The 24733-nt window shown below is 45.6% G+C and overlaps 2 protein-coding genes across 8 annotated transcripts in view; one reads left to right on the forward strand and one right to left on the reverse strand.

Moving 5' to 3' along the window:
• Nucleotides 1-14109, forward strand: part of Abp1 (Actin binding protein 1) — a 55229-nt gene extending 41120 nt beyond the window's left edge. For both annotated transcript variants that reach the window (XM_037426652.2, XM_037426651.2), the window contains 2 exons: nt 1809-1949; nt 8478-14109. In XM_037426652.2, the coding sequence (XP_037282549.2) occupies nt 1809-1949; nt 8478-8617 (281 nt within the window). In that variant the 3' untranslated portion in view covers nt 8618-14109. The remainder of the gene's footprint in view (nt 1-1808; nt 1950-8477) is intronic.
• Nucleotides 1-24733, reverse strand: part of LOC142777471 (uncharacterized) — a 107520-nt gene that overhangs the window by 32073 nt on the left and 50714 nt on the right. For 5 of the 6 annotated variants that reach the window (XR_012888118.1, XR_012888116.1, XR_012888111.1 and 2 more), the window contains one exon: nt 10438-10525. The exons of the other annotated variant lie outside the window; for it this stretch is intronic. Coding sequence is in view for 1 of the 5 variants with exons in the window: in XM_075881933.1 (XP_075738048.1) it covers nt 10505-10525 (21 nt within the window). In the remaining 4 variants the exon portion in view is untranslated. The remainder of the gene's footprint in view (nt 1-10437; nt 10526-24733) is intronic. 6 annotated transcript variants of the gene reach the window in all.

Raw genomic sequence — 24733 nt, forward strand, 5'->3', positions numbered from 1 at the left:
CACTCAACTTTGCAGAGATGAGAAGCGCTTGTACCAATGACAGAGATTTGTTTACATAGCAAGAATTTGAGAAAAATCTACTAGAAGGTATCTGATGTGAGATGAGAAATACAAAATGTCTTTGGCATTTATAGCACTGTGCTGCCAACTCTGGACACATTGTGCACATCTTCTGCTCGTGTGGTGTCCAATGGTCTTGATGCTCTGTCTACGAGGAACGGGAAAGACAGCACACAACACAAATGGAGAAGGTACAGTCGGAGACGATACCCAAATATTGTCACAAATGCATGCCACCAGAGATTTGCACACAGCACCAAGATTTCGTACACAGCCGAGGGACTTGGGGTGGCATCTCAAAAACTCTCCCAGCAAAGAAGTGTGAGCTCGAAAGGAAAGGTGGGGAAGGGGTCATAAACTTCAGAGGGACCAGTCCCCAGAGCACCTGTAATTTCTTATGGTGTTGCTTGAAAAATGCAGTGGCAATCGGATTCGTTTCGCTGTCACCCCAAACAGAAAACACCATAGTGGACTTCGACGAATGCCCCATCCCCTGCACAAATGGGGCTGGGTTTCAATGGCCTTTCTTTCTTTTTAGTTTCTTGATGCAGAATCGGTCAGACCACACCTTTGTTCGTGCTTGGCTGCTAGTTTGTTCAGTAGTCTGTCGAGTTTGTTCAGTCTGCCGCAGGTGCGTGCCCATCAGGGATTGTGTCGACTACTAGTTCTAAAGTCCGCAGGTGCCGAAAAAAGTCCACTGCTGGTGGCAGTCATAACAGTGGATAATGCAGTGATAGATTAAAGGCAATAAAGTCATAAAATACGAAGACGTTCTATATTCATTTTTTTTTATCACTATAGTGGAGTAGACTTTGGCTTTTAGTTTTCACTTGGCCTCAAGTGAAGCTTTTATGCGTGCGTTTAGGGTGGCCAGCTTTGCCAACCCTTGTTGGTTCATTCACGTGTGTCCCAGAAAGACATACACAAGTTGTTTAGATGGAAATAAATGCTTTGTGTGCACATTGTGGCTTGAGGATTTTGTCCGTTTTCTGGTGATATGAAACTTTATGTGATACGACTATTTTTGCTCCCCCTTGTTGGTATCGCAGAGATACTACTTTATTTCACAGTCAGCACTTGAGAAGTGCACAGGACGAAGCAGGCCCTATGTTCCCCTGTCCGATCTTCGTAGCCTTTTCAACCAGCTGCACCATATCAGCCATCTCAGCTGCTGCGTGAAGCCACCGGAGTTAGTGCTATAGCCTGAAGTCAAACTAGTGTTGATGTCGGTAGGTGCGCCACAGGAAAATTGACTTTGATATCAAAATAAAATATCATACCAGCATTTGCTGAACTTCACACTTGCTTAGAGCCATCTCTGTATACATTAGATTTATATGGCAGTGTAAACACACCTCCAAAAAATTGTGTCACTACCCGTTTAAAAACGGAACAGAGTCTATGCTCGACCCAACCCGAGTCTGCCACCTCAAACAAGAGCCTTGCTTGAAGTCTTCAGGCCTGAGCATTGGCACGGGCCCGCAGTGAAAACTAAGTTACCCAGCTCGGCCTGGACCCAGGTTTTCTGGTAAGCTCGGTCTTGTGCTGGGCTATAGTTGGTATGACCCAGCTGCGGTTCATCATTTTTTTAAAATAGTTGGTTCAAGTTTCTGGGAAGAGCTCATGTATTGTGTCTACCACAACTCAAATGAAATTAGGTGCTTTAAAATGTTGTGAATCCCATGCAAATGCTCTCCAGTGGACAGATTGCAGCCTGTAGAATTCTTTGTGCTCATTTTTATGTACAGCAGGGGGAGCTGCTGAAGCCTCGGTGTGTGCTTCTGAGGCAGTGGATGAACACAGCACTGGCTTGAGTCAGGCGCAGCTGGCAACTGTGGAAAGCAGTGATCCAGGACTCCGTGCTCGAGCTTTGTATGACTACCAAGCTGGTGAGTTAAGGTTCCCAGGAAGTGTGCAGTTTGAGCAGAACCCAAATCTTTTTCTTATGTGGTTCTTAAAGGAAAAAGAAGAGAAAAGTGAGCCCCGTAACTGTCTGCATCAGAGTGCAACACCTCAACAGTAGCGCACAGGGGATGGGGGTAAAGAAGGGTTTAAAAGGATAGGATTAAAAGGTATATGTAGAGAGGGGAAGGAGAGAGCGAGGCGCAGGGACAGTGAACGACGGAAGAGGAGATAGGAAAGATGGACACGATCGCAGGAGTTCGAGGACAGGGCACCACTCTGCGAAAGCTCCTGTCAGCGTCGGGAGATAGCGTAAGGAGAGCTCAGTCAGCCAAAGCTGCGCCGTCGTCGGAAATCGCGGTGGCACAACCGGTCGGCACGAAATCCAGCGAGCGAGTGTCAATCTAAATCCTTGTAAAGTAGGCCCTCTATAATTCGAAGTGTGTTAAAAGGCCCCTAAACCACCTCTGATAATTTTTTTCTTACCATTTCAAGTAGCCCTTAAACTACCTCTGATATTTTTTTCGAACATTTTAAGTAAATGCGCATCATGTGCAGAATGCCCTCGAGACCAGTGATTCTACACGTGGCAGCGCTATGAGCCACTGGTGCGCCACAAATTTCAAGAAAGATTTCCTTCTCCTCTTTGCGCTTTTCGGGCCTTTGCGTGATGTCGAAAACTTGAATCCCTTACGCACAGCACATTGATGCTGCGATTAGTTGAGCAAAAGCCTACAACTTCCAGTTAGCCTGCAAGCAGCTGTCTACACCGCTTGTTGTTCGTCACGTTACCCGCGTGCGTGTGTGCTTGCAAATCAGCTACTGCTGCCTGTAACATTGGGTCCATACTGACATGATTCGTATAAGCACGGGCTGGCACAGCAGCAATGGTTCGTCAATAAGCATGCAGTTGACGGAGTTGGCGGAGGGACAGAGTCACGGCAACTGAAAGTAGACGCTGTTTCGAGCAGCTTGTCAGGGATAATGTATGCCGCGCGAGATTGGGAGGGGCGCTGGGCGAGAGAGCAAAGTGGCTTTGTGAGAGAATACCAATGGAGGGTAGCGAAGAAAAGATTGAAAGTAGTGATTGCCGCATTACGATAATCAAACGTGTCTAACTCCGTTATTGTGCCATCATTTCGAAAAATTCTTACAGCTGTAGTCGTAGTACACTCGTGCACAAATTCCTCACCACAGCTGCATTTTGGCCTCTGGGTAGTTTCGGGGTCTTTTAGGGGCCCTGCGGCACATTTTGAGCATGTTGTTTCATTGGTTCTTCTTGTGCTGTCAAATGCACCGATATCATTGTGCAAGAGGCAACGTCGAAATCAAAGCTGTTATAATTTTAGTTCACGAAATAAACTACCTTGATTTCGGACTACGGCGACACACATTGGCTATTTTAGTTATGGGAAATTGCGTCATGTCATGTGACAGTGACAACAAGATTATTTGTTTGATTGACGTGACATGACAAGTTGCGTGCATAATTCATATAGTAGTAGCTAGGCCATATCGGTAAATGCTAAAAATAATTCTTTTTTATTTTTTCTCTGAAAGAAATAGTTTCTGTTCCTAAATATAATATATTTTCAGAACAATGAAACAGTGAACACGGCTATGGTACACCAGTAACTATAGGTGGAAACGCATGCCACCCTTTAGGCAAGCCAAAAATGTTACGTGAGGCGAACGCTGGCATCGCCGTAGAGCGCGTCTTGCATGCAAGTCAAGAGGTGTCCCCGGCTAAAGAGTATGTATCTAACACCGCGGGACCATTATAGTGTCTCCTACTCGACGTGATTTGTCGTAACCATGCTAACGATGCTGTCAAAGAGAGCAGTTGTGAGGTACTGTATGAAGGCCACCATAAGGTGACATTTCCAATATGTCTTTATGAGATGCGTGCTGGGATTGGAAGCAGTCTTTGACGTCAGCAGGCGAGTGAAATACAAACGGGAATTTTTCTCGTCGTCTGCCCGAGCTTTGCACTTTGAGGACTCATATCTTCACTTTTCGTGCACTGATGTGCATAATTCTTATTGCACTTGTCTCGACAGTCATTACTACATGCATACCGGTGCTAAATGAGGCTGTTGCAAAAGTGTCGCAGGGTCTGGTTAATTTTAAAAATTTATAAAATTTTTGGCTGGCCTGGTATGTTTTCAATGTATTTTAAGGCCTCTTGGTTTAAACTGCTTCACTGCATAAATGCCATTATTAATTCAGACTCTTTGCTTGTGCATGCCTCAAATATCTGGTGCTTTTGTTGCTATCTGGTGCTTTTGTTGCGGAACACGTGCTTTTTTATGTTGCTGACAGTCTCAAATGAAGCTTATTGCATGCCTACAGAGTAGCCAAGCTATCCTAACTAGGTCCACCAATAATCTCATGTTTACTGAGCAGCAGTGCTGCCAGATGCTATTGAGCAAACAAGCGAATGATTATCACAAAAGAAGCCCAAGTAAGCAGTGAGACTTTTGCAAAAAAGCCCAAAAGAAGCAGAATGTTCAGGGGGAGAACGGATTTTACTGGTTTCAGCTTTATATCTGAGTAGCTTTTGTTGGGAGACCTTGCGTGCTTAAATAAGAATGCTTTCGGTTTCAGGTTGTGCAAATTTGACCCAGTATCTTTTCTTACTACTTTTGTCACCTATTCACATCACACACACCTTTCACGACATGGTCATGATTTTATTACTTGTATGTTTTTACCCGCCTTATTGCAAGGAATTTTATGGCCCTTATACAGCCGCTAATTACAATCATTGTCCACATTCTTTGTCCCATGAACTGGCGCTCTTTGGCCATCAAATGGCCCTTGCGCCAAAAAACACCATATATCATCATCTTTTCTTACTTGCTTCTGGTAGAGTACCGAATTTCAGTCTGGGGCACAAAATGAAATGTACTTTTGCTCAAAAACCAAAAATAGTATGACTATTGAAATTCGGCGTGTGTATTCAGTATTTAACATTGTAGTGGTATCAATTAAAAGTTATCAGAATGAGCTTTTACATTTTTCTCGCAAGAAAAAAAAAATTGTCCTCACTTGTCGCGTGCCATGGAAGACTTTTCAATTAATCTGTTTTTTTTTTATCATAATATAAACAGTTTTTTAAAGTTCTGAATTCAGGTGATTGGAAAGGTACTTGGGTGTAATCTGAGGAAGTATGAGCACAATAGGTCAGATAGTTTTCCATGACATGTAGATGAAGTTTTGAAAATGTTCGAAAAAGTGAGAGCAAGAAAAACACAATTTCATGTCAAAAAACATGCACGGAACCTGCTCACAGCGCACATCATTTCTTACAATAGAAAATCATTTTGACAGGAAAACTGGGGATTGAAAAGTTCGAAAATAGTACGAAGTTACTATATTCAACCGATCTAGCCTTATTTATTATAAAAATAGATACACACAGGAAGAATGACAGAAAAGAGCCTACACGTTTGATAGGCAGCGCGGTCTTATGTGCTATTTTCAAAGGGCTTTGAGCACTCCTACGTGCTTGCCAATGCTTGGCTTTGCTGCTTTGATTGTTTCATTTTAGTAATTAAATTTTAAAAATTGCTTTTTTGGTCATTTAGCCTGCCATACCCCCTTAATAAATTTTATCATTCTCTAAAATATTTTTAACCTCGATCAAAAATGTGAAATATGAATGGGACTTGAAAAAAAATTTCTAACTATATATAATATAGCGAAAATTATCTCATTAATATTGTTTCTAACTAAGAAAATGACCTTTTAAATGTACACCTTTTCCCTTCATTCATGGCGAGGGCCTCATTCTGGCAGACTTGGTGCCTCAGGTAGTATGCAAAGGATTATTGGTCAGCTGCCAGATTGTAATTAGACCATATGCTACGTGGCGCAAAATAGAAAGTGTTCCACACTTGCCGTCATGGATACAGGCAGCCCTGACAGACGTTCCTATGTTTAATTCACATATGTACCCAAAAAAGCGGATGGGGGGATAGCTGCTGTGGTAGCTCAGTTGGTAGAGCATGGTACGCTTTATTCGAAGGTCGCAGGTTCGGTCCCTGCCCACATCAAGTTATCTTTTCATCCACTTTTCTTTGTTCACATTTACATTACAATTACCTCATATAACATCTCCTATACTTTCCTTGGCATGATTGTTGGTTATATCTGATTAATATTGTCACGGGGTCGTGACGTGGACGAATGAAGCACACTGCGAGTCGAATAATAAATTGTTTATTTGGGCGAAGCTGTGCCTAGTAAACAGAAAGTCGGACCACAGTACTTGGACTGATAGCGGCGATCGGATCGTCAGCCGTCGATCAACAACTGACATGCGGTGAAGCGCGTCGGCATTTATACATTTGCCAATGAACATTCTATTGTTATCGCTAGCGGGGACGTTGTTTCCTGAATAATCTGAAAGATTCACGAAGTGGGCGTAATCTTAACAAAACGATCAGCCTCGAAGTTTCTTTAACAACGTAGGCGTGGTTTGCGCGGAACATAGTGTAACATGGCGATAACAAAACTTGAAGAAAGGTATGTGGCAATATTGTGCCTTACAAAAAAAAAAGCGAGCCCTTAAGTGCACATTTCTTAACTTCATTCTTAGCTAAGGCAAGAAGCTTCCTTTAGTCAGCCAAAGAAAAGGAGACTGAGGTAGTGGCTGTAGAGAGAGAAATTAGAGCTACGAAGATTTGAGAATTTGTAAAATGCACGAATCAAGTTTGTCACCCCTTCAGAGTCCTTGAAATGCTTTGAATTTTCAGAACCTTGACTCTGGAACAGCTACGCTGCTTGGAAATCAAACGTGCACCCGACCTTATAGCAAGAAAAATAGAGCATCTCTCAGATTTTGGCAGTAAGAAAAAGATTAAGCCTGAAGTCTTCACCTTAAAAAAATGAAACTTCAATTTTTTTAATATTCTAAACATGTGATGCGATTTGTTGCCATCAGCTGAGCAAGCAAAATAACTTGTTTTAATGAGGGCACACTCAATAATAAGACTATGAGCATGTTGAGCATAGTGCTGGGGAGTGTAATGAGTGCACCATAGCTGGAAACCAACGCTGCGCCCTTGACAACCAAGGAAGAGGTGGAAAAGCAGGGCTGCTCATGAGCATAAAAAAAAAAGAGAAGAAAAGTATACAGTCAGGGCAACTGACGTGCCAGTCTCCCAAATGTCCCTACAGAGCACATTATATGTCGTGCTATGCGAACTCACTACACCAGTGGGCATGGCTTTGGCCGAGCTGGCTCTGGCTATGTTGTTTTTTCTATTCTATTGAATTTCACCCCCCAGTGAGATTATTGCATGAACTATCTCAGCAAGAACAACTAACTTTACAATCTTGTAAGTGCTGCAATAATACATTGTGAGCTGCCACTTTCACAATGAAATTGTCCTTGGGTAGAAGTAGGCGACTTTGATGGAAAATGAAACGCGTCAATGCATGCACTGGTGCCCTAAGCACCACAAAGCATGACACGAGGTCTGTTGTAATCATTAATGTGGTTTCCTTTGGGATCTGGCTGATAAGGTGAACAGCCAAATTTAAATTACCTAGCAAAGGTTTATTTCAGGTTCATAATGAATTTTTTATCCTGTAACAGCGTATGGGGTGATGGCTGGAACCTTCGGTCGACATTTGATGAGGTGAAAAATAGGCTCAACCGGAGTCGAATGAATGAGCGTCTACTCTGTTTGATATTAGGGACCAACAGAATAAAACTTCGTGCACACTTTTCATTGCAGCTTTCAAGTTGCTTGTGCTGTCTGAACAAAAAAGGGGAAATTTTTACAAGGTGCTTTTTTAAAATATAAAGTATAAAGAAAGGTTGGTGCCGATGCGTGGTGCCAGCTACTCGTCTTCTCTTGCACAAAATTCGACATTACATATTAGGTAACAAACACAAGGCTGTATATAAGTACATAGCACAACACTTACGCAATGAGTCCAAGTTTTTTATTACTAAATTGAGTCTATATCCCACAGAAATGTGTCCACACCACACAGAAATTGTAAAAACACAAGTAATCATGCAAATTGAAATGGCCACACAAAACATGAAAGTTCGCTAAAATGTCAAAGGTGATCATGTCTCTTAAATACTAAACTGTTTTCACAAAGATATTGTAGTGAAACACAAGAATACTGTTGTGAAATAAACCAGTTAACAATGACGCTAATACAGTTTCTTTTTTGGTTCAGTACTTTTGAGATATTTCTAATTCCTGCTTGTTTATATGTTAGGCAAAACAAAATTTCACTGAGCAAGCATGCCAGGAAAAGCATGGAGGACGTTAATTGTTATCTTTTACTGTAGTTGAATAGTTGCGACGTAAAGTGATTGAAGTGGGTGAAAAATTACCCTTTCCATCTGTATTTGTTCAATTCATTTGGTTGTGCTGTGCGAGTGTTTTATGCGTAACCAGTCAACCAAGCTGACCTTAGCGTAACATTATATAGCAAATGTGCCCCGCTGATCCCACCTATGCACTCTGCTTTCTCTCTTTTGTTAGCTGACGACACGGAGATTTCTTTTGACCCAGATGACATCATCACACACATTGAACAGATTGATGAAGGCTGGTGGCAAGGCTTGGGACCAGATGGTACCTATGGTCTTTTTCCTGCTAATTATGTAGAGCTCATTGAATGAACCATGTTGTTTGTGGTGGCAGGTGTAGTTGTTAAACGACTGGCACAGATTACTGGCACTTCAGGTTTTATGCACGTTAGATATATGCATTTATATATTTGTAGCTTACTTGGCAGCAGATGCAGCACAGTGCATCTTTTCAGTGTTACATTCGTTGTGCCGAGTGGAGCTTGTCTTTGTTACAAGTGGTATTTACACTGCAGCATTTCTGGCTGAGAAATATTGTGTCAGCCTGCTGTCTGGCTCTTCTCAAGCAAACTATGACTCTGTTAATGGCTTATTTCTACACTGCGCAGCAGGGATCAATTAACTTGAAAAATGCTACGCTTTGATGACTGCAAAGAGAGATGCAAATTTAATAGAACAAGAGGAATGTGGTAGCAGTGGTTTTTTTGTTGGTTAAGTAAGCTTAGCTTTTTATCTTAAAGGGGCCCTGCAACACTTTTTTTAGCATGGTCAGGAAGCACCGCCGATCGGTAGTCGAGGCTCCTAAGAACACGTGAGCCAAACATTGTAGCGCAGCACGTGGCTCCGAACTTACAATTATTGCTCCAAGTTCATTATAAATCGCTCCCTTTTCTCTCCACAAATTATGCCATATGCCAAAATTACTGCGCCCTATACTCAAAGTACGTGGCCATTGGCTGATCTGAGCATCGGGGGCTACGCAATTACCGTAACATGCCACCATGTGCCCACGCATGCCCGGGATCATACTGAAAGGAGCCGCGAGTTCAAAGAGAAAAAAAAAAAAACTAACGGTCATGTCGCGCGCTGTTGCAGGGACGCATCTTCTTATCTTCTTGCTCCCTTGCCGTCCCCGTGCCTGTGTAGCTTTCAGAGCGCTTGCTAGTACAAAAGGAGAGTGAGAGCACTTCAAGCGTGCGACAGATACCATGACCTTTGCTCGCACGCGACGAAATGTGTGAATTTGTGCGGCATGTGGTTTATCACATATGCTAATAGTGTTCCATTATTAGTCGGAAAAGTGTCTGACGGCCCCTGCAGCACTTTCCTTAGTAATCATCTAATGACTTCATTAAAAGACTACTGTAAAATCATTTAGAATTCATCAACCACAAGTGTAGTTAACAGCGATTTGCTGCTTGCATCAAACGCGCTACATTTCTCTTTTCGTACAAGTGAGCACCCTGAAAGCTGCTCTGGGAGGCGTATGAATATGCGTGCGCATATGGACCTTGAGCACTGTCATTTTTCATCGAATGCACTTCAATGTCATCACGAGTGAGCACGTGGCAGCACCTCGCGACGGCTACAGTAAATATGCAGCTCATGATGCTCACATTTGGCAACGGCTGTGAACATTGGGTATACAGTGCAGTAACTTTCATATATGGCATCATATATACCGAAAAGAGGGAGCGATTTCTTTATGACTTTGCGAATTCATTGTAAGTTTCAATCCACGTGCTGCTATAATGTTTGGTTTGCATGTCCTCAGGATCTTCAACTACGGATCAGCATTATTTTCTGGCCATGCCGAAAAAGTGTTTTCAGGGCCCGTTTATAGAATGTTCGAATGTTGCTTGTGGTATGTGTGATGCATGTTTCTCTTTGAACACTGGAGACAAGCTTTGCGCAGTGTTGCACAGTTGCTGCTGATATTGGAGCTCTTTTTTTATAAGACTTGCATTCTTTACCACGCTTCACTGCTCATCATGTTCTCAATAAGTTTTCTTGTACTGGATACAAAATGTTATGGCTTACATTTTGGCATGTTTACCCTTAGCTAGTACTTCTTAGTCATGTGTAATTAGGTACTTCTAAACCATTTGAGCTGTACTAGATGTTCTTGTTACCTGTATGATTTTTCGTAGGAAATTTCCCCTTGTGTTCATGCTTTCTTCAAAGGTGCCTGTAGCAATTTTAGTCTGGCAGCAAGTCTTCCTGCATTTAAAAAAAAAAAAGGCTTGTTGCAAGTGTTCTACAAAGCTAAGTCATGTTGATGAAAGCCATGTGGTAAGTGTGAGCCACACCTTTTACAGTGCTGGCATGTGAAACATGAAGCCTGCAAGCAGGTCTCAGGAGTATATACACTACTATCTACTAACTGCTGGTTTACCAAAAAAAAGGAGAGAGAAAGAATGCACATTTGCTGTCCACTTATAATGATATCGCAAAAGTTCAATCGTTGTGAAATTATTGTTATTACCAGGGACACCTGTGCTATAGCAAGGTGAAGCTTTAAAAAAAAATGTGCACCTTTCTAAACAGCCCAGTCCTATGTCATTGTGAAGACGGAGAAGTCACTCCATAAAAAGAAACAACAAAAGAAAAACTTCCTGTGGTGCTTAGAGAGGCCCCGAAAGGGTTTTTTCTAAACTTTCAATAATTTGAAGTGAAGTGCTTTTGAGGAACATATTACTATAAGAATTTCTGTGAAAGACCTTTACGATCAGAGGCATTAAGAGCGCAGTATTTATTATTCTGATTACCATTAGCAGTGTCCTCCATTTTGAAGGAGAGGGACAACGTTAAAGCATTACATTTCACTCCTGCAATAGTGGGCGCTGTCAAGCATGAAGACTCGCTTGGTTTAATCTAGAAGTGCAACTTTTATCGATGTTTGATATGCAGATTTTCAAGTTACCTCAGCTTTTCTAGTTCGCTGCCTCAATTATTATGGCTGTAACTCTCATTCTTTGTACTCTCAAGCAAGCACAAAATGATTTGAAAAATTGGGTGCTCATAAAAAAAAAACAGATACCTCTCTTTTTACCTACTTCAAAGGCCACTTCATAAATAGCTCTGAAAGTCTCCCAATATACTTTCTTTATTTGGTGTCATGGTGCTCGTAGTTCAGCAAGAGACAGTAAATGCACAGATTTATAATTAAGCAATACATAGCTATGTCCTACGAAAGTGAGCCTTTTTCGTTCTTGGTATGCTTTGTCTCAATTCTTTGTGCATGGTTGACTGTGAAGCACCTGTGCATTTTGGTGAAGCTTACTTTGAAGACTGTGGTTGCAAGTGATTGGCACATCATGCTGCTGATCCATTCTCAAGATGATCATCATGGCAACAGTGGTTGCTTCAATGAATGCAATTTAGAGCCTACAATCTTTGCAGACAGAAAGTCTGAAAACTTGTGATAGCAAGCGGTTTGTGTCCGAAATGTCAGATGGCGCTGTTAAATGCATGGAATTACTGTGCAGGCATTCACTTTGTCAAGAATGTCCATAAAGATGGTTGTTGTCTGTTCATAGCAAGAGCAGAAAGAAGTGCTGTGACCTAAATGTTTTGCTTTGTGTTAACTATTAGCCAGTGGTAACTTGACGTTGCAGCTCGGGCTTGTTGGTACGGCATATTTAGATAACAATGGTAGGGCAGAGAAACAGGACACAAGAATGCAACAAAGACAGTTAGTGGTAGCTCTTTCTGATGCTCTATGAGACACGTGTGGGGAAGGGGTAGGCTTGGAGAAAGGTTAAATTTGTGCTCTGCTCGTGAACTCCATGCACTGCAGACAACTACAAAATTTGGTGGACTAATATTAACAGCTGCATGTACTGTGACGATCAAAATTATGGAGACCACGGGAGCGCGTGGCAAACGGCCCCACGGCGCTTTTTCACAGCTGCCTCAGAAGCTTGAGAGTGCGCACTGCTGAGCGCACAGCAGAAAGCCAGGAAAATCGCAAAGTGCCGTTTTCACAGCTGTCACGGAAAGCACCGAGCGATTATATCGCGACATAAATACATAACTTGTAGTGGCAGTGCTCGGAGTGCGCCGCTTCTATGCCCTGGTTCCAGACGCTCCGCGGAACCAAAAACGCACAGATTGCGTCAGTCTTTTTTTAATGGACACATGTGATAAGATTATTGAGCAATGCTGTCTTTTGGCGAAGCACGCCTGTTTTCTCCACCACGGAATGTCTGGAACGAAGCACTGCCACTACAAGTTACATATTTTTGTGACGATTATAACTCAGTGCTTTTGTAGCGACTGCAAAAGCAACACCTTGAGATTTTTTGGGTGTTCCGCTGTGCGCGCAGTTCAAGGGAGTGAAAGTGCAGGCTGGTAGGTAGAAAAAGATGCCCTTAGGCAGTGCGCGCTCTCGAGCTTCTCTGGTAGCCGTGAGAAGGTGCCGTGGGGCTGTTCGCCACAGTGCCATCAATACCATGTGTTTTTTTTACCAAGCGTGAGGGGCCACTGAGAGCCAAATGAATTCTTATTTCACATCAAGTACACTTCACAAGGTCCAAAAGCGAGTGTACCATGCATGTAGTGTAGCTCCTACGCTCTTTGCATAAGGTCTGTTGTGCTTTGTGAAATAGCATACTTGCCCGCAGGTATGCTCACATGATGGTCGCGTTATATACCGGGTGTTTCAAGGAATAAGGGAAATCTGATATTTGCGCGCCACTTTCATAGTTACTTTTTCTATGAAGGCTTACTTACTTTTTCTGTAGTTGCTATAGTTTTCTAGGGTTGACAGTTACTTTTCTATTGTCTTAAATGATTGGATACATTAATTCTAGTATTAAAGTAACACTTTAATTAAAGCAGACAAGCGGTCAAGTCAGATGGGAAAAGTAAAGTCATTCCTGTGAAAAGCTTCCTTTCAGATTTCCAAAAAGCTAACACGGGTAATTTTTGCAGAGTGATAAAAATTGTATTGAGTTCACCGGCAAAACTAAAACACTGAAGAGCACAACCGCAACGCAACAGCAGACAGCCAGAATGACGGCAGTGTTTCTGACAGCAATGGCAGTGGTGTTAGTTTTTCTTGCATATGTCAACCTAATGTGCGCCATGTGTGCCATCATACAAAGAGCTGTCAGCGCATCCATGAAGTATCGATAGTTGAAAACGACACTGGCTGCTTCTGGACATTGAGGTTTCTCCAGTTGAATTTGTTGGATTTCAACACTCTGCCAAGGCTAACAGTCTCAGTTGGAAATTTCAAGGCACTGGACTCTTTGCAGGTGGGAATTCAAGTTCTCCCATTTGACCTTGCTGCGTGTCTCCTCTAAGAAGTAAATTTACTTTTGTAACTGTAGCTTTAATATTTCTATTTATTGTAAGATGCCCACTGCCCCAGAAAATGTAATGCTGAAGACATGGAGCCAATGTTGCAGTTCGCTTAATAAACAATATTAGGACACATCGTTAAAGCACCCTGTATACTGATCTAAGCCATGCTTTTGACAATGTTTTCTCGGCAGCACAATTTGCTCTACAATGTACCAATTTTCCACGGAAGTTGTTTGGCAAAATTTCAACCATAGTATTCCGTGCACTGCAGTGAAAACAGCATCAGGTCCCATTAATTTTTTTCTCGAGCTAGTGTGCTGAAGTTATTGATTGTTACAAGCAAGAGGCACTCTGTTGTTTGGGATGTCATTATAAGTGGATTGTGCTGTAACTTCTTTTTCTTCTGGCCACTACTTAAACAGCTTGCACATTGTATTATACATTTTGAAGTTATTGTAAAAGTTGCTTTTTTGTAATAAACTAGTTCACTAAGATGTTTGTATTCTTCTCAATTTATGCTCAAGCTGATTCACGTGAGGTCTCCTCATTTTGGCTGCACTTTTTGGTCTAGTTCAAAAGTGCTGCACTTTGGCGTTCGATTTGGCAAGTGCAGCTCGCACCACCTGCACTGGATTTGATGCCATGCCGCATGAGTTCACCAGCACTTCAGCACTAGCTGCCCCGTGACTTTGACCGCTGCACCGAAACCACCAGTGTCATGCTGTACTAACACTACAGGAACAGTTGTGGCACTGGCACGACACTTTCGTGGACTACGTCGAGAGAGTGCAGCCGAATTGAGGAGACCTGTGCTGTCAAAACTTGATAAGTTGGCGTTCTTTAGTAAATACAATGGACCCTAAAAATGCAGTGAGAAAGGTCCAGCATATCCAGAGTTTGTTCTGTCTGCGTTAGTAATTGTTGGGTGTCTCGCAGCACATGGAACAAGGACGACATTGAATAATTTTCTCACCTGGTAGCTCTATGAGCATTTATCAATGTCATCTATGTTGTGCTGTGAAACATCAAATTATATTGCACAAACCAGCCCAATGCTCGACCTCGATTGTTGGGGTTTTACATCCCAAAACCATCCTATGGTTATCTAAGACACCCTAGCGGAGGGCACTGTAAATGTTGACCACCTGGGTATTCTTTTATTGATTTTATTGGCAGCACAGGAGTAATGTATCCACTGGGCACTCAAGATCACGTCTGCCAAGATTTGCTACGCTACGCACCCTCGAAAGAGCTGAAATGCCAGAGTGAACGCCACTTGCCCTTCATCTCACGGGCGCGCGCCCCAACTATAGTGTACTAGAATACCCCAACATATGGAGGAGGTGACGTGCCTCAAGGAATATACTACAGGTATACAGTGTCCCATACTACTGTGACGTACTGCGTACGTCACAGTTGTATGGGACACTGTATACCAGCTGACATGTAATTTTTGTGATCTGTTGCTTGAATAGAAAAATGATAGGTGGAAATATTACAGCACACAATTGGAATCTGTGCGTGTTTTGATTGATTTTTACTGCCTCCATTTCGTTTGTGTTCTCCCCATTTTCGCGTTGTGCCAACACTATATCCCTGACAGCAGACCCTCCGGTGCTACGCTGTGTATCGTGGTAAAGATGCATGATTCACGCCAGTCTCTCCAAACGTGCTCGCTTAGCTGGATCCATAACCACAGAAACAAGCTGTATACCACAGAGAACGCCGAAACGAAACAATACCGCTTGCGTGCACGACTTGGCTTGGGCATGTTATGCGCATGTAACGTAACCTTCGTGGGTGCGCATGACGTGTTGCATCTGCGTCGTGTGATTTTGTGGCTCCGCGAGTTGCTCCGATACCGAAGAGGGCCGGGAAGGAACTTGGCTTGCGAAGTCTACACAGGGCGAGGGGCGAAAGTGTCAAGCTCGCATTGTGCTTTCACAACTCGTAATGGGTATGACCATGAGGCGCCATGCTATGAGACCAACTGACGGAATGTTTTTTTTTTTTTTAAGTGATAATCGCTAGTATGTGGTGGGCGTAGTACAGACAGGGGAGACCCACGGCTCCCTTGGACGGCGTCCTGTGATAAGTTAGATAATGGCAGACTCGTTGTTGCGCGACCCACGCCTTCGCAAGCGTGAACTGCGTTCCCAGAAAGGAGCCCGTGCAGTGTAGGCGCAAAGTAGCACGCCGCTGGTTGAGTAGCTTTCCGGGACCATCGTGGAGACTTGGACGTCTTCCGCTGGTGGTGAGATGGATGCTTGCGGTGGTGGCTGCCTTGCGGGTGCCATCAATGAGGAAGCCTGACAGGGTGCCTTTCGAAAGCGTGTTATCTCAAGCCATCAGCTGGGGTTCACCAAAACTTTTCGATGACTGCGCCATTGTCGTGAACGAGGCGACAGACAACGCCCGTCGCTGGGTTGGTTGGTTGGTTAAACCATGCCCTCCGAGATTAGCCGGTGGTTCGCCGTTGCTACGGCCGTCTCGTTCGGTGCGTTGCCCAGCGGAGAAGCGTAATTTTGTCGTCTGAAGGCGCCGCGAAATGGCGATCTTTCCCCTTGAGGCACTCAAGCATTCATATATATATGTATATATATATATATATATATATATATATATATAGTCACGGTAATAAAATCAGTGCAAGTAACAGTGTAGCAAACAGCGGAGCAGCTTCGATCGAGCAGCACGAGTTTGTACTCGTTTTTTTGCCGACCAAATCATTTGTCACGCACAAGTAACGATGACACTAGCCGCGCAACAGCCAGAAATCCACTACATGCTCGTGTCATTACTCCCCCTCTCGAAAAGCATCGACTCGATGCTTTCAGATGTATGAAGCCTAGAGCAAGTCTTCAGCGTGAGTAATATGGCTTCATCCTAGCCATGCATGTGGACGATGTTCGGCTGGGCACCACGATGGGAGGACCGCACGCTCTGCGATAACTCCGTACTTTACAATCGCTGAGGCGCTGAAGAACCCGGTAAGGGCCGAGATAACGACGCAAGTTTCTCAGAGCGGCCGAGTTGGCGTGCGAGACTCCAGAGCCATACTTCTTCTCCGGGGTGGTAGGTGACTTCTCTGTGGCGAAGGTTGTACCTATGGGCATCGTGCTGTTGCGGAGAGCGAATGCGCAAGTAAGCTAGTTGAACTTCTTCGGTGCGCTGCGCATACTGGTCAGCATTTTCGGTGGTGGTCGCAAAGGTGTCAGGTAAAAGCATGGCGTCTAACATCGTAGTAACTTCACGGCCGTGAAGCAGGCGTAAAGGTTTAAATCCTGTAGTTTCTTGCACGGCGGTGTTATATGCGAAAGTTACGAAAGGGAGGACACCGTCCCAGTACCTTTGGTCTACGTCGACATACATGTAAATCATGTCTGTGATGGTCTTATTGGGCTGTTCTGTTAATTCGTTAGCTTGTGGATGGTAAGCTGTCGTTCGGCGATGTACGGCGCCGCTGAGTGTCATCACTTCTTGCAGCAGTTGGTCAGTGAAGGCCATGCCTCTGTCGGTTAGAACCACGGCCGGTGCACCATGGCGGAGGACGACAGCATGAATGAAGAAATCTGCGACATCTCTTGCCGTACCGCGTTGGAGTGCTCGTGTTTCACTGTAACGGGTTAAATAGTCAGTCGCAATTATTATCCAGCGATTCTCCGCTGAAGATTTCGGAAATGGACCTAGCTAGTCCATGCCAACGTGTTGAAACGGTTCTTGGGGTGGCTCTACAGGTTGTAAAAGAGCAGCAGGTTTCATGGACAGAGTCTTTCGACGCTGGCAGTCTCGGCAGGCTTTGACGCAGTGCTTGACGGTATGGGACAGTTTGGGCCAGTAGTACACGTGGCGGATACGAGCCAGAGTATGCGTGAACCCTAAATGACCGGAAGATGGCTCGTCATGGCACGCCTTAAGGATGTCGTCTCGCATCACAGATGGTACGACCAGTAGAGCGGTTCGAGCGTTGGGATCAAAGCTCCGCTTGTAAGACGTTGTCAAGGAGGAAAAATGATGAAATCGTGTGCCTGAACGTTCGTGGTGGCTGTTCAAGCTTGTCCTTGAGATAGTCGATGAGCGGGCGAAGTTCTGTGTCATCACGCAGTTTTTGAGCCAAGTCGGAGGCTGTGACGGCCATGAGGAAACTTTCGTTGTCATTTTGGTCAGGAGGAATCGACTCGACTGGGGCACGTAATAGGCAGTCAGCATCAGTGTGCCAGCGTCCTGACTTATAAACCACCGTAACGTCAAATTCTTGTAAGCCGAGACTCCATCGAGCTAGGTGGCTTGAGGAGTCTTTGAGGCCTGCAAACCAGCACAATAAAGAATGGTGATTGGTGACTACTTTGAACGGTCGTGCGTACAAATATGGTCGGAACTTGGCCATGGCCCACACGACAGCTAGGTATTCCTTTTCTGTTGTGGAATAGTTCGTTTTAGTCGATGATAAAGTACGACTAGCGTATACAGGTGATCACTCGATCGATACCTTCCTGCCATAAGGATGGCTCCGAGGCCGACATTACTTGCATCTGTATGCACTTAAGTGTCGGCATTTTCGTCGAAATGACCCAAGATTGGAGAAGTCTCGAGGCGTCGTCGTAGCTCGCAAAAAGCTTCGTGTTGTTCTAGGGCCTACGCAAAAGCAGCGTTGTCTTTCGTGTGTTCGTTTAAGGGTTCTGCTATTTTTTAAAAGTTCGGAATGAAGTGACGATAGTACGCACAAAGGCCCAGAAAACGGCATACGTCGTGTTTGTTCGTCGGAGGTGGGAAGGCAGCGACAGCCAGTGTTTTATCGGGGTCTGGGCGAATTCCGTCTCTGTTGACTACGTGGCCGAGAAACGAGCTCCTCGTAGCCGAAGCGGCATTTTTCGGGCTTGAGTGACAGGTCAGCTGTTCGTAGCGCCTCAAGTACTGCACGAAGACGCTGAAGGTGCTGCTCGAAAGTCGATCAAAAAACGGCGACGTCATCTAAATAAGGCAAGACACGATTGCCACTTGAGACCGGACAAAACTGTGTCCATCATTCGTTGAAAAGTCGCGGGAGCAGAGCACAGTCCAAAAGGAAGCACCTTGAATTCGAAGAGCCCGTCAGGATTAATGAAGGCGGTCCTTTCCCGGTCACGCTTATCGACCCCACTTAGACAATAACCACTGCGTAGATCCATGGATGACAAGTATCGGGTGTTTTTAAGGCGGTCGAGTGAGTCGTCGATGCGAGGAAGCGGATAAACGTCTTTCATTGTCATGGTGTGCAGTTTGCGATAATCAACAGAGAAACGCAATGTGCCGTCTTTCTTTTTCACCAACACAACCGGTGATGCCCCTGGGCTTGTAGATGGCTGAATGATGTCGTCAGCAAGCATTTGTTGCACTTGGTCGTGGATGGCGTCTTGTTCTCTGAGGGAAACTCGATAAGCATGTTGTCGAATAGGCCTTTCGCTGGGCTCTGTGATGATTCTGTGCTTTGCGACGGGTGTCTGTTTGATTTTGGACGTCGTGGCGAAGCAGTCACTGAAGTAAAGCAGGAGGAAGCGAAGACTATCTTGCTGTGAAGCCGATAGTGCGCAGTTCACATCAAGCTTAACCGTAGACTGTGTGGCGTCGTGAGGACCGGAAGAGAGTTGCGCGAGTGATAAGCTGGCTTTCGAGTCTCCGATTTCTTCGAAGTAAGCGATGACACACTGCCTTATGAAGTGCTGGTATTCATGACTGAAATTTGTTAGTTGAATTTTCGTAGGCTCTTGTGTCAGTTCTATGAGACCACGGGTGACGCATACTTGACGAGACAAGAGCACGGACACATTGCCTTCCACAACTCCAAGAGCCGTACGGTTGGTATCACCCAGCATGGTAACCAGAACACTGGAATGGGGTGGTACTGTCACTGAATCGTCGGATACACGCAACGCCACCATACGCGATTCACAATCCTGAGAATGTTCGTTACGTGAAAACGTCACCAGCAATTCTTGGAGATATATTTATAATAGCCCCATATTCTCTAAGAAAGTCTAGTTCCAAGATGACCTGCCTGGAGCATTCCCGCAGTACGACAAAAGTCCCGATGAAGGTCGAAGCGCCAATATGTACTCGGGCAGTGCACCTCCCAACCGGCGTCACTAGATGACTACCCGTGGTATAGAGCTGCGGACCGTTCCATGGCGTAACCACTTTTCGGAGAGCAGCCGCGAAGTCGCCACTCATAAAAGAGTAATCGGGGCCAGTATCCACGAGTTCGGCAGCCGAGTGATTGTCGACAGTTATAGAAATATCGGTGGAAATTGCTGTGTCGAGTTCAGAGAATTTCGTGGCAGAGATATCGGCGTCGTCAACGTGTCGTGGCGAAGGGTGTATGCCAGTTCGGTCAACAGCGGCCCCACCCCCAGAGGCCGCTGGCCTCAGTTTTTCTGGCGTGGGCCAGGACCTGGGGACCTGTTTCGTACACCAGAGAGCGTGGCGTAACGACTAAGCGAGCCGAGGCGCCGAGAAGGAGGTGAGCGTGGCCGGTGGCTTTGTGCAGGAGGAAACGGCAGCTGTGCTGCTAGGTATTGCTGAATATATATATATATATATATATATATATATATATATATATATATATATATATATATATATGAGGGCTCGTTTTTACGTGTTTTGACACCACATTAATGAGATCTAACAGACAATAATGCCAAGGAATGTATTGGGGAAGTTATTAGAACCAATGTAAAGTAAGGGTGAAAAATAACCTGCCGTGAGCAGGAATCGAACCTACGATTCCGAATAACGCCTTCGATTTTTTCACCCACTTTTCTTCTTCTTATTTACTTTACATTGGTTCTAATAACTTCCCCTATAGATTCCTTGGCACTATTGTCTGTTATATATATATATATATATATATATATATATATATATATATATATATATATATATATATATATATATATATATATATATATAATACCATAAATCATTAAAGTTGAAAGCACAGCAACTCAAAAAAAAAAACATGAGCGGCGCTCTGAACAGCTACTCAGACGAATAAAATATTTGTTATAATGTCGCAATGTTAAAAATGTGATTAAAACATCATATAACATGAAAAGCAACTCAAGTCTAGAGATTAACTAATATAATAAAAGTTAAATTCATACTAAACTGATAAGGCCCTATAAAAGTAAATGTAAAAAAATTGGTCCCGTATCTGCATTTAATCTGCAAATGTCATCGAAAGACGATAGTCTTGCGTGTGGAGAGAGTGAACAAAACATTTATTTCATGTTCTGCGCAAGAAAATCGGTGAATGGTATTCCGGAGGCACTGCGTTAGAGTGCCTCGAGCGTGCAGCGGTGGCGAACGAGTGCATCAAGTCATGTCACACGTGAGTCATGAGCGCCATCTGGCAGTTTCTTTTGGAAAACAAAGCGCGTGGCCGTGCGCGCCCGTCTCAGAGGTGATAAGCTGTAGAAGGCGAGGCGACGGGTAGGTGCCACCACCATCTCGTCTTAGCAAAGCGTTGGAAACACTCCCCGTTCTGTGCAAGCGTTGCATGGTGAGCGCAGCGTGAGAAGTGCTACGGTCCTTAAAATTACTTATGTAAGCGTTTTCTAGTAAGAGACGCATATGCAGAATATATGCGTGTTGTTATGGTGCCCCGGACATGCGCAATAATTGCTTTTTAATTGACAATAGCACAAGCATGAACGCTCAACCTTGAGCAACATTGCTGGTCGCTGCGGGTGGGGTCGGCCGTTTCAAGTATCCGATGTCGGTACGATTAGACAAACAGACAAATGCACAGACAAATAGACCAAAGTTTTTGCGTCGATGGTCCCCAAGATATCGTCTTTAAAATATGCGGCGGAAGGGGGTGGGCGGTGGAACGGAACGCTCGAACAGCAACGGTGAACTTTTATTCTAAGGGCGTGGTTGTGATAAGCTGGTACGCGCGCTATCGGCAAGCATCAGCGCGCGGCTCGTAAACCGTTCCACGTGGTGCGCTCACAACGAAAAGAAATTGTGCCGTAAGGGCATTACTCCCTGGAGCGGCCGTATACGTCCTTTCTTACACCAGCGTTTTGCAGAGAGTCTCGATGTCGGATTCACAAGCGTTACCTTTCAACCTTCGTATTGCCACGGGGTCAAGAGGTTGACGAAGGCAGCAGCCGCTGTTTTCATGAGTGAACCTCATTTGGGCGAACCTGTGCCCGGAAAACAAAACGTCACTCTACAAGCAATACAAGCTGTAGACTGATAGCTGCAAACCAGAGCGTTGGCCATCGATAACCTGCAAAGCAGCAAAGTGCGTCGGCATTTATATATGTGCCATCGAAGATTCCCGCGCTATCGCTAGTGGCTGCGTGAGTTCCAGAACAAACCCTCATGTACGCTTGAGCGCGTAATCTCATCGGAAGGTTCTAAAATTATGCGTAGCCAAGAGAATGCGTAGCCAAGAGAAAATGCGTAGCCAAGAGAAAGCTTTGTGAATTCGGCCCCAGATCAAGCGCGCATTGCTTCTTTGCGTCAAGGGGATCGAGAGGTGTGCGGCGAGAGTGAGTGCAAACCTAACCAGGGGAGAGGCACGCCAGCTGCATGGCGCCGTGACGTCATTAGGAGGTGTTGGCGCGGCACGCGCAGCCACGACGCGGGGGGCCCCAGCTGCACAGCGCACCGTGACGTCATGGTGCGGAGAGTGGTGGGGGAGCGGTCGCGGGCGCGCGCAGCCACGGAGTGGTGGGCGGTGCGCACGTAATCGCAAGTTGTGTGACGTCAATGCGCCGTTGCTACAGACGCTCCTCTCCGCTAATCGCGCCGTTACTATGGGAGAGGAGGAGTTACACCGCTGACGGCCGATTCAGGGTCGCTTATAAAGTGCATTCGCACTTTAAAAAGCGCAGAGCTGTTACTCTCTTTCAATACGAAGGCACCGACATGGCTCCACGTGGGGGGTGGGAAGGGGGAGTGAAGAAGAAGGAGGAAAGAATGGTAGAAAGATGCATTCCTTTCTGCCGCCAGCGCTTAGGCGTGCGCTGCCGCCGCGATAGGGAAGGCAGTTCAGGCGGATGTACCCTACTTTGAAAATGTTACACATCATGTACCCTGACCTATACCCAAGTAATCTTTGTCCACATTGTGGGGAAATAGCTTCATTAGAACACATGCCCTGGCAGTGCACCAAATTCGCTCATTTATCGCACATCACCTCTGCCAGATGGGAGGCGGCAATCCGCAGCTCGTCCTTGGCAGATCAGCTCTGGGCTGTCCACCAAGCCCGCGAGGCGGCTGAGGAGCTTGGCATCTCACTCCCCACGTGGGAGCTGCCCGCAACACAGTGATCTGTGTTTTGGAGGACCAAATAAAGTTTATCCAATCCAATCAGGCAAGCCGGCACGGGGTGGGGACTGGGAGCACCATGTGACGAGCGCCAAAGGGAGCGGGTGGAGCCACAGACGTAAAGAAACACACGTGGCTACAGGCCTCGCTAGAGGTGCGTGATGAGATCAGCATCGCCGAAAAAGTCGAGCAGCGCCTCGAAGATCTGCAGGAGCTTTGAGCGCTGGCCCTGGGGAAACCGCAGCTTGTCGACGCTCACGTGTGGCAATCCCAGACGACCATAGGCGTCGAAGAGCCGCAGGCGTTGTTCGGTGTAGCCAGGGCACTGGAGGAGGATGTGCTCGGTCGTCTCCAACGCGGGACATACGGCACATGAAGGGTTCCCGTTGTTGGTAAAGTTAAATTGCCTCTCAGCGGCGCGAGAACAGTCAATACGAATCCGAAGCAGGAAAGCACAGGCACGCCTGCCCATGGCGGTCCTCAGCAGCGGTCGTGGAGGGTTTCTGGTAGCCACACGTGAGTCTGGTTGTAATGCGCGCAAAGAGCGCGCAATACGGAGGTGCGCAACATCGCCCGCGCGGATGAACGTCGAGACGTGTGTGCTGGGGTGGTGAGCCTCCTTGGTGAGTGCGTCTGTTGTCTCGTTGCCAAGTAATCAATAGTGAGACGGCACCCACTTGAACACAACGTCACACCCACTACGCAATATCACTGCGAACTTCCGCGCGAACCGTTCCTCCGGGGAGATGGCCACTGACACCAACGTCAGCAGCGGTCCAAAGCTGCATTCTGCTGTCTTAGGGAACTTTCTCGAACATAGCTGTCCAAGTGTTCGTTTCCTGAGGACGGAACTGCCACAGTGGCGCCGTCTCACGCAAGTTCGAACCCGAATCACCAAAGGATGTTCGCAAAGCTTGCGTCGAGTTCCACGTAACCCGACCACAGCGAACTGCCAGACCCACCTGCAGAACAGCGTCGTGCTTTTCGCTTCCGTCCGGGTGCCTATATCAGGGAGAAAGCCTTATCGCAGACAGGCTAACGCACAATGGCGTCTGCTAAGACGAACTGTTGGGCCAAACGTAACAAGCCCCCGTTTTTCTGCTCCGCCCAACGAACTGCCGCGACGCCGAGAGCTTCCCACACCGCTAACTGTCAAGGAAAACCGAGGTCTTGTAGGAAGCCATCTTGCACAGCGACCAACGAACAAAAGTTCACGTCTCAAGCATTTCTGTTATGAGATGGCAACTGAGCAATCTCAGGGCTCATCGTCCGATGTGTGGCCACGACCGTTACACAATAATAATGTTGCAATGTTCAAGGAAGACGCGACCACGACGAAAGCGATGAGCCGCTGGTCTTGATGGGTACGCTGCCGCCTGCACCATCTTGTAACGACGTATACCGTTTTTGATTGCCTCAGAGCGCACATTCTACATGTACACCATGTCCGCGACCACCACTTGGTCCTTCTATCCTCCGAAAGACCACGTGCTTCGGTTTCAGACGTAGCCACGCACCTAAACATTATTGTGTGAAGATATACGCCAGATACGAGAATTGCATGTCCCTTTTGGTGTCTCGACGAGCCACAGGTACGCCTAGAAATTTCAGGTATCAGAAAGAAAAGCAATCACTGCAGAGTAGCATTGAAGGAAGCGGCACTGCTATTATTACGCGAGTCGTACATGGACCGATTGCAGATAAGCACTGCTATTATTGTGCGAATCGTACTTGGACCAATTGCAGATATACACTGTATATCCGCACCAGAGTACCAAGTACTCTGAATCGTTACCT

This window comes from Rhipicephalus microplus, chromosome X (assembly GCF_043290135.1).
Source record: "Rhipicephalus microplus isolate Deutch F79 chromosome X, USDA_Rmic, whole genome shotgun sequence".
NCBI classification, from domain to species: domain Eukaryota; kingdom Metazoa; phylum Arthropoda; class Arachnida; order Ixodida; family Ixodidae; genus Rhipicephalus; species Rhipicephalus microplus.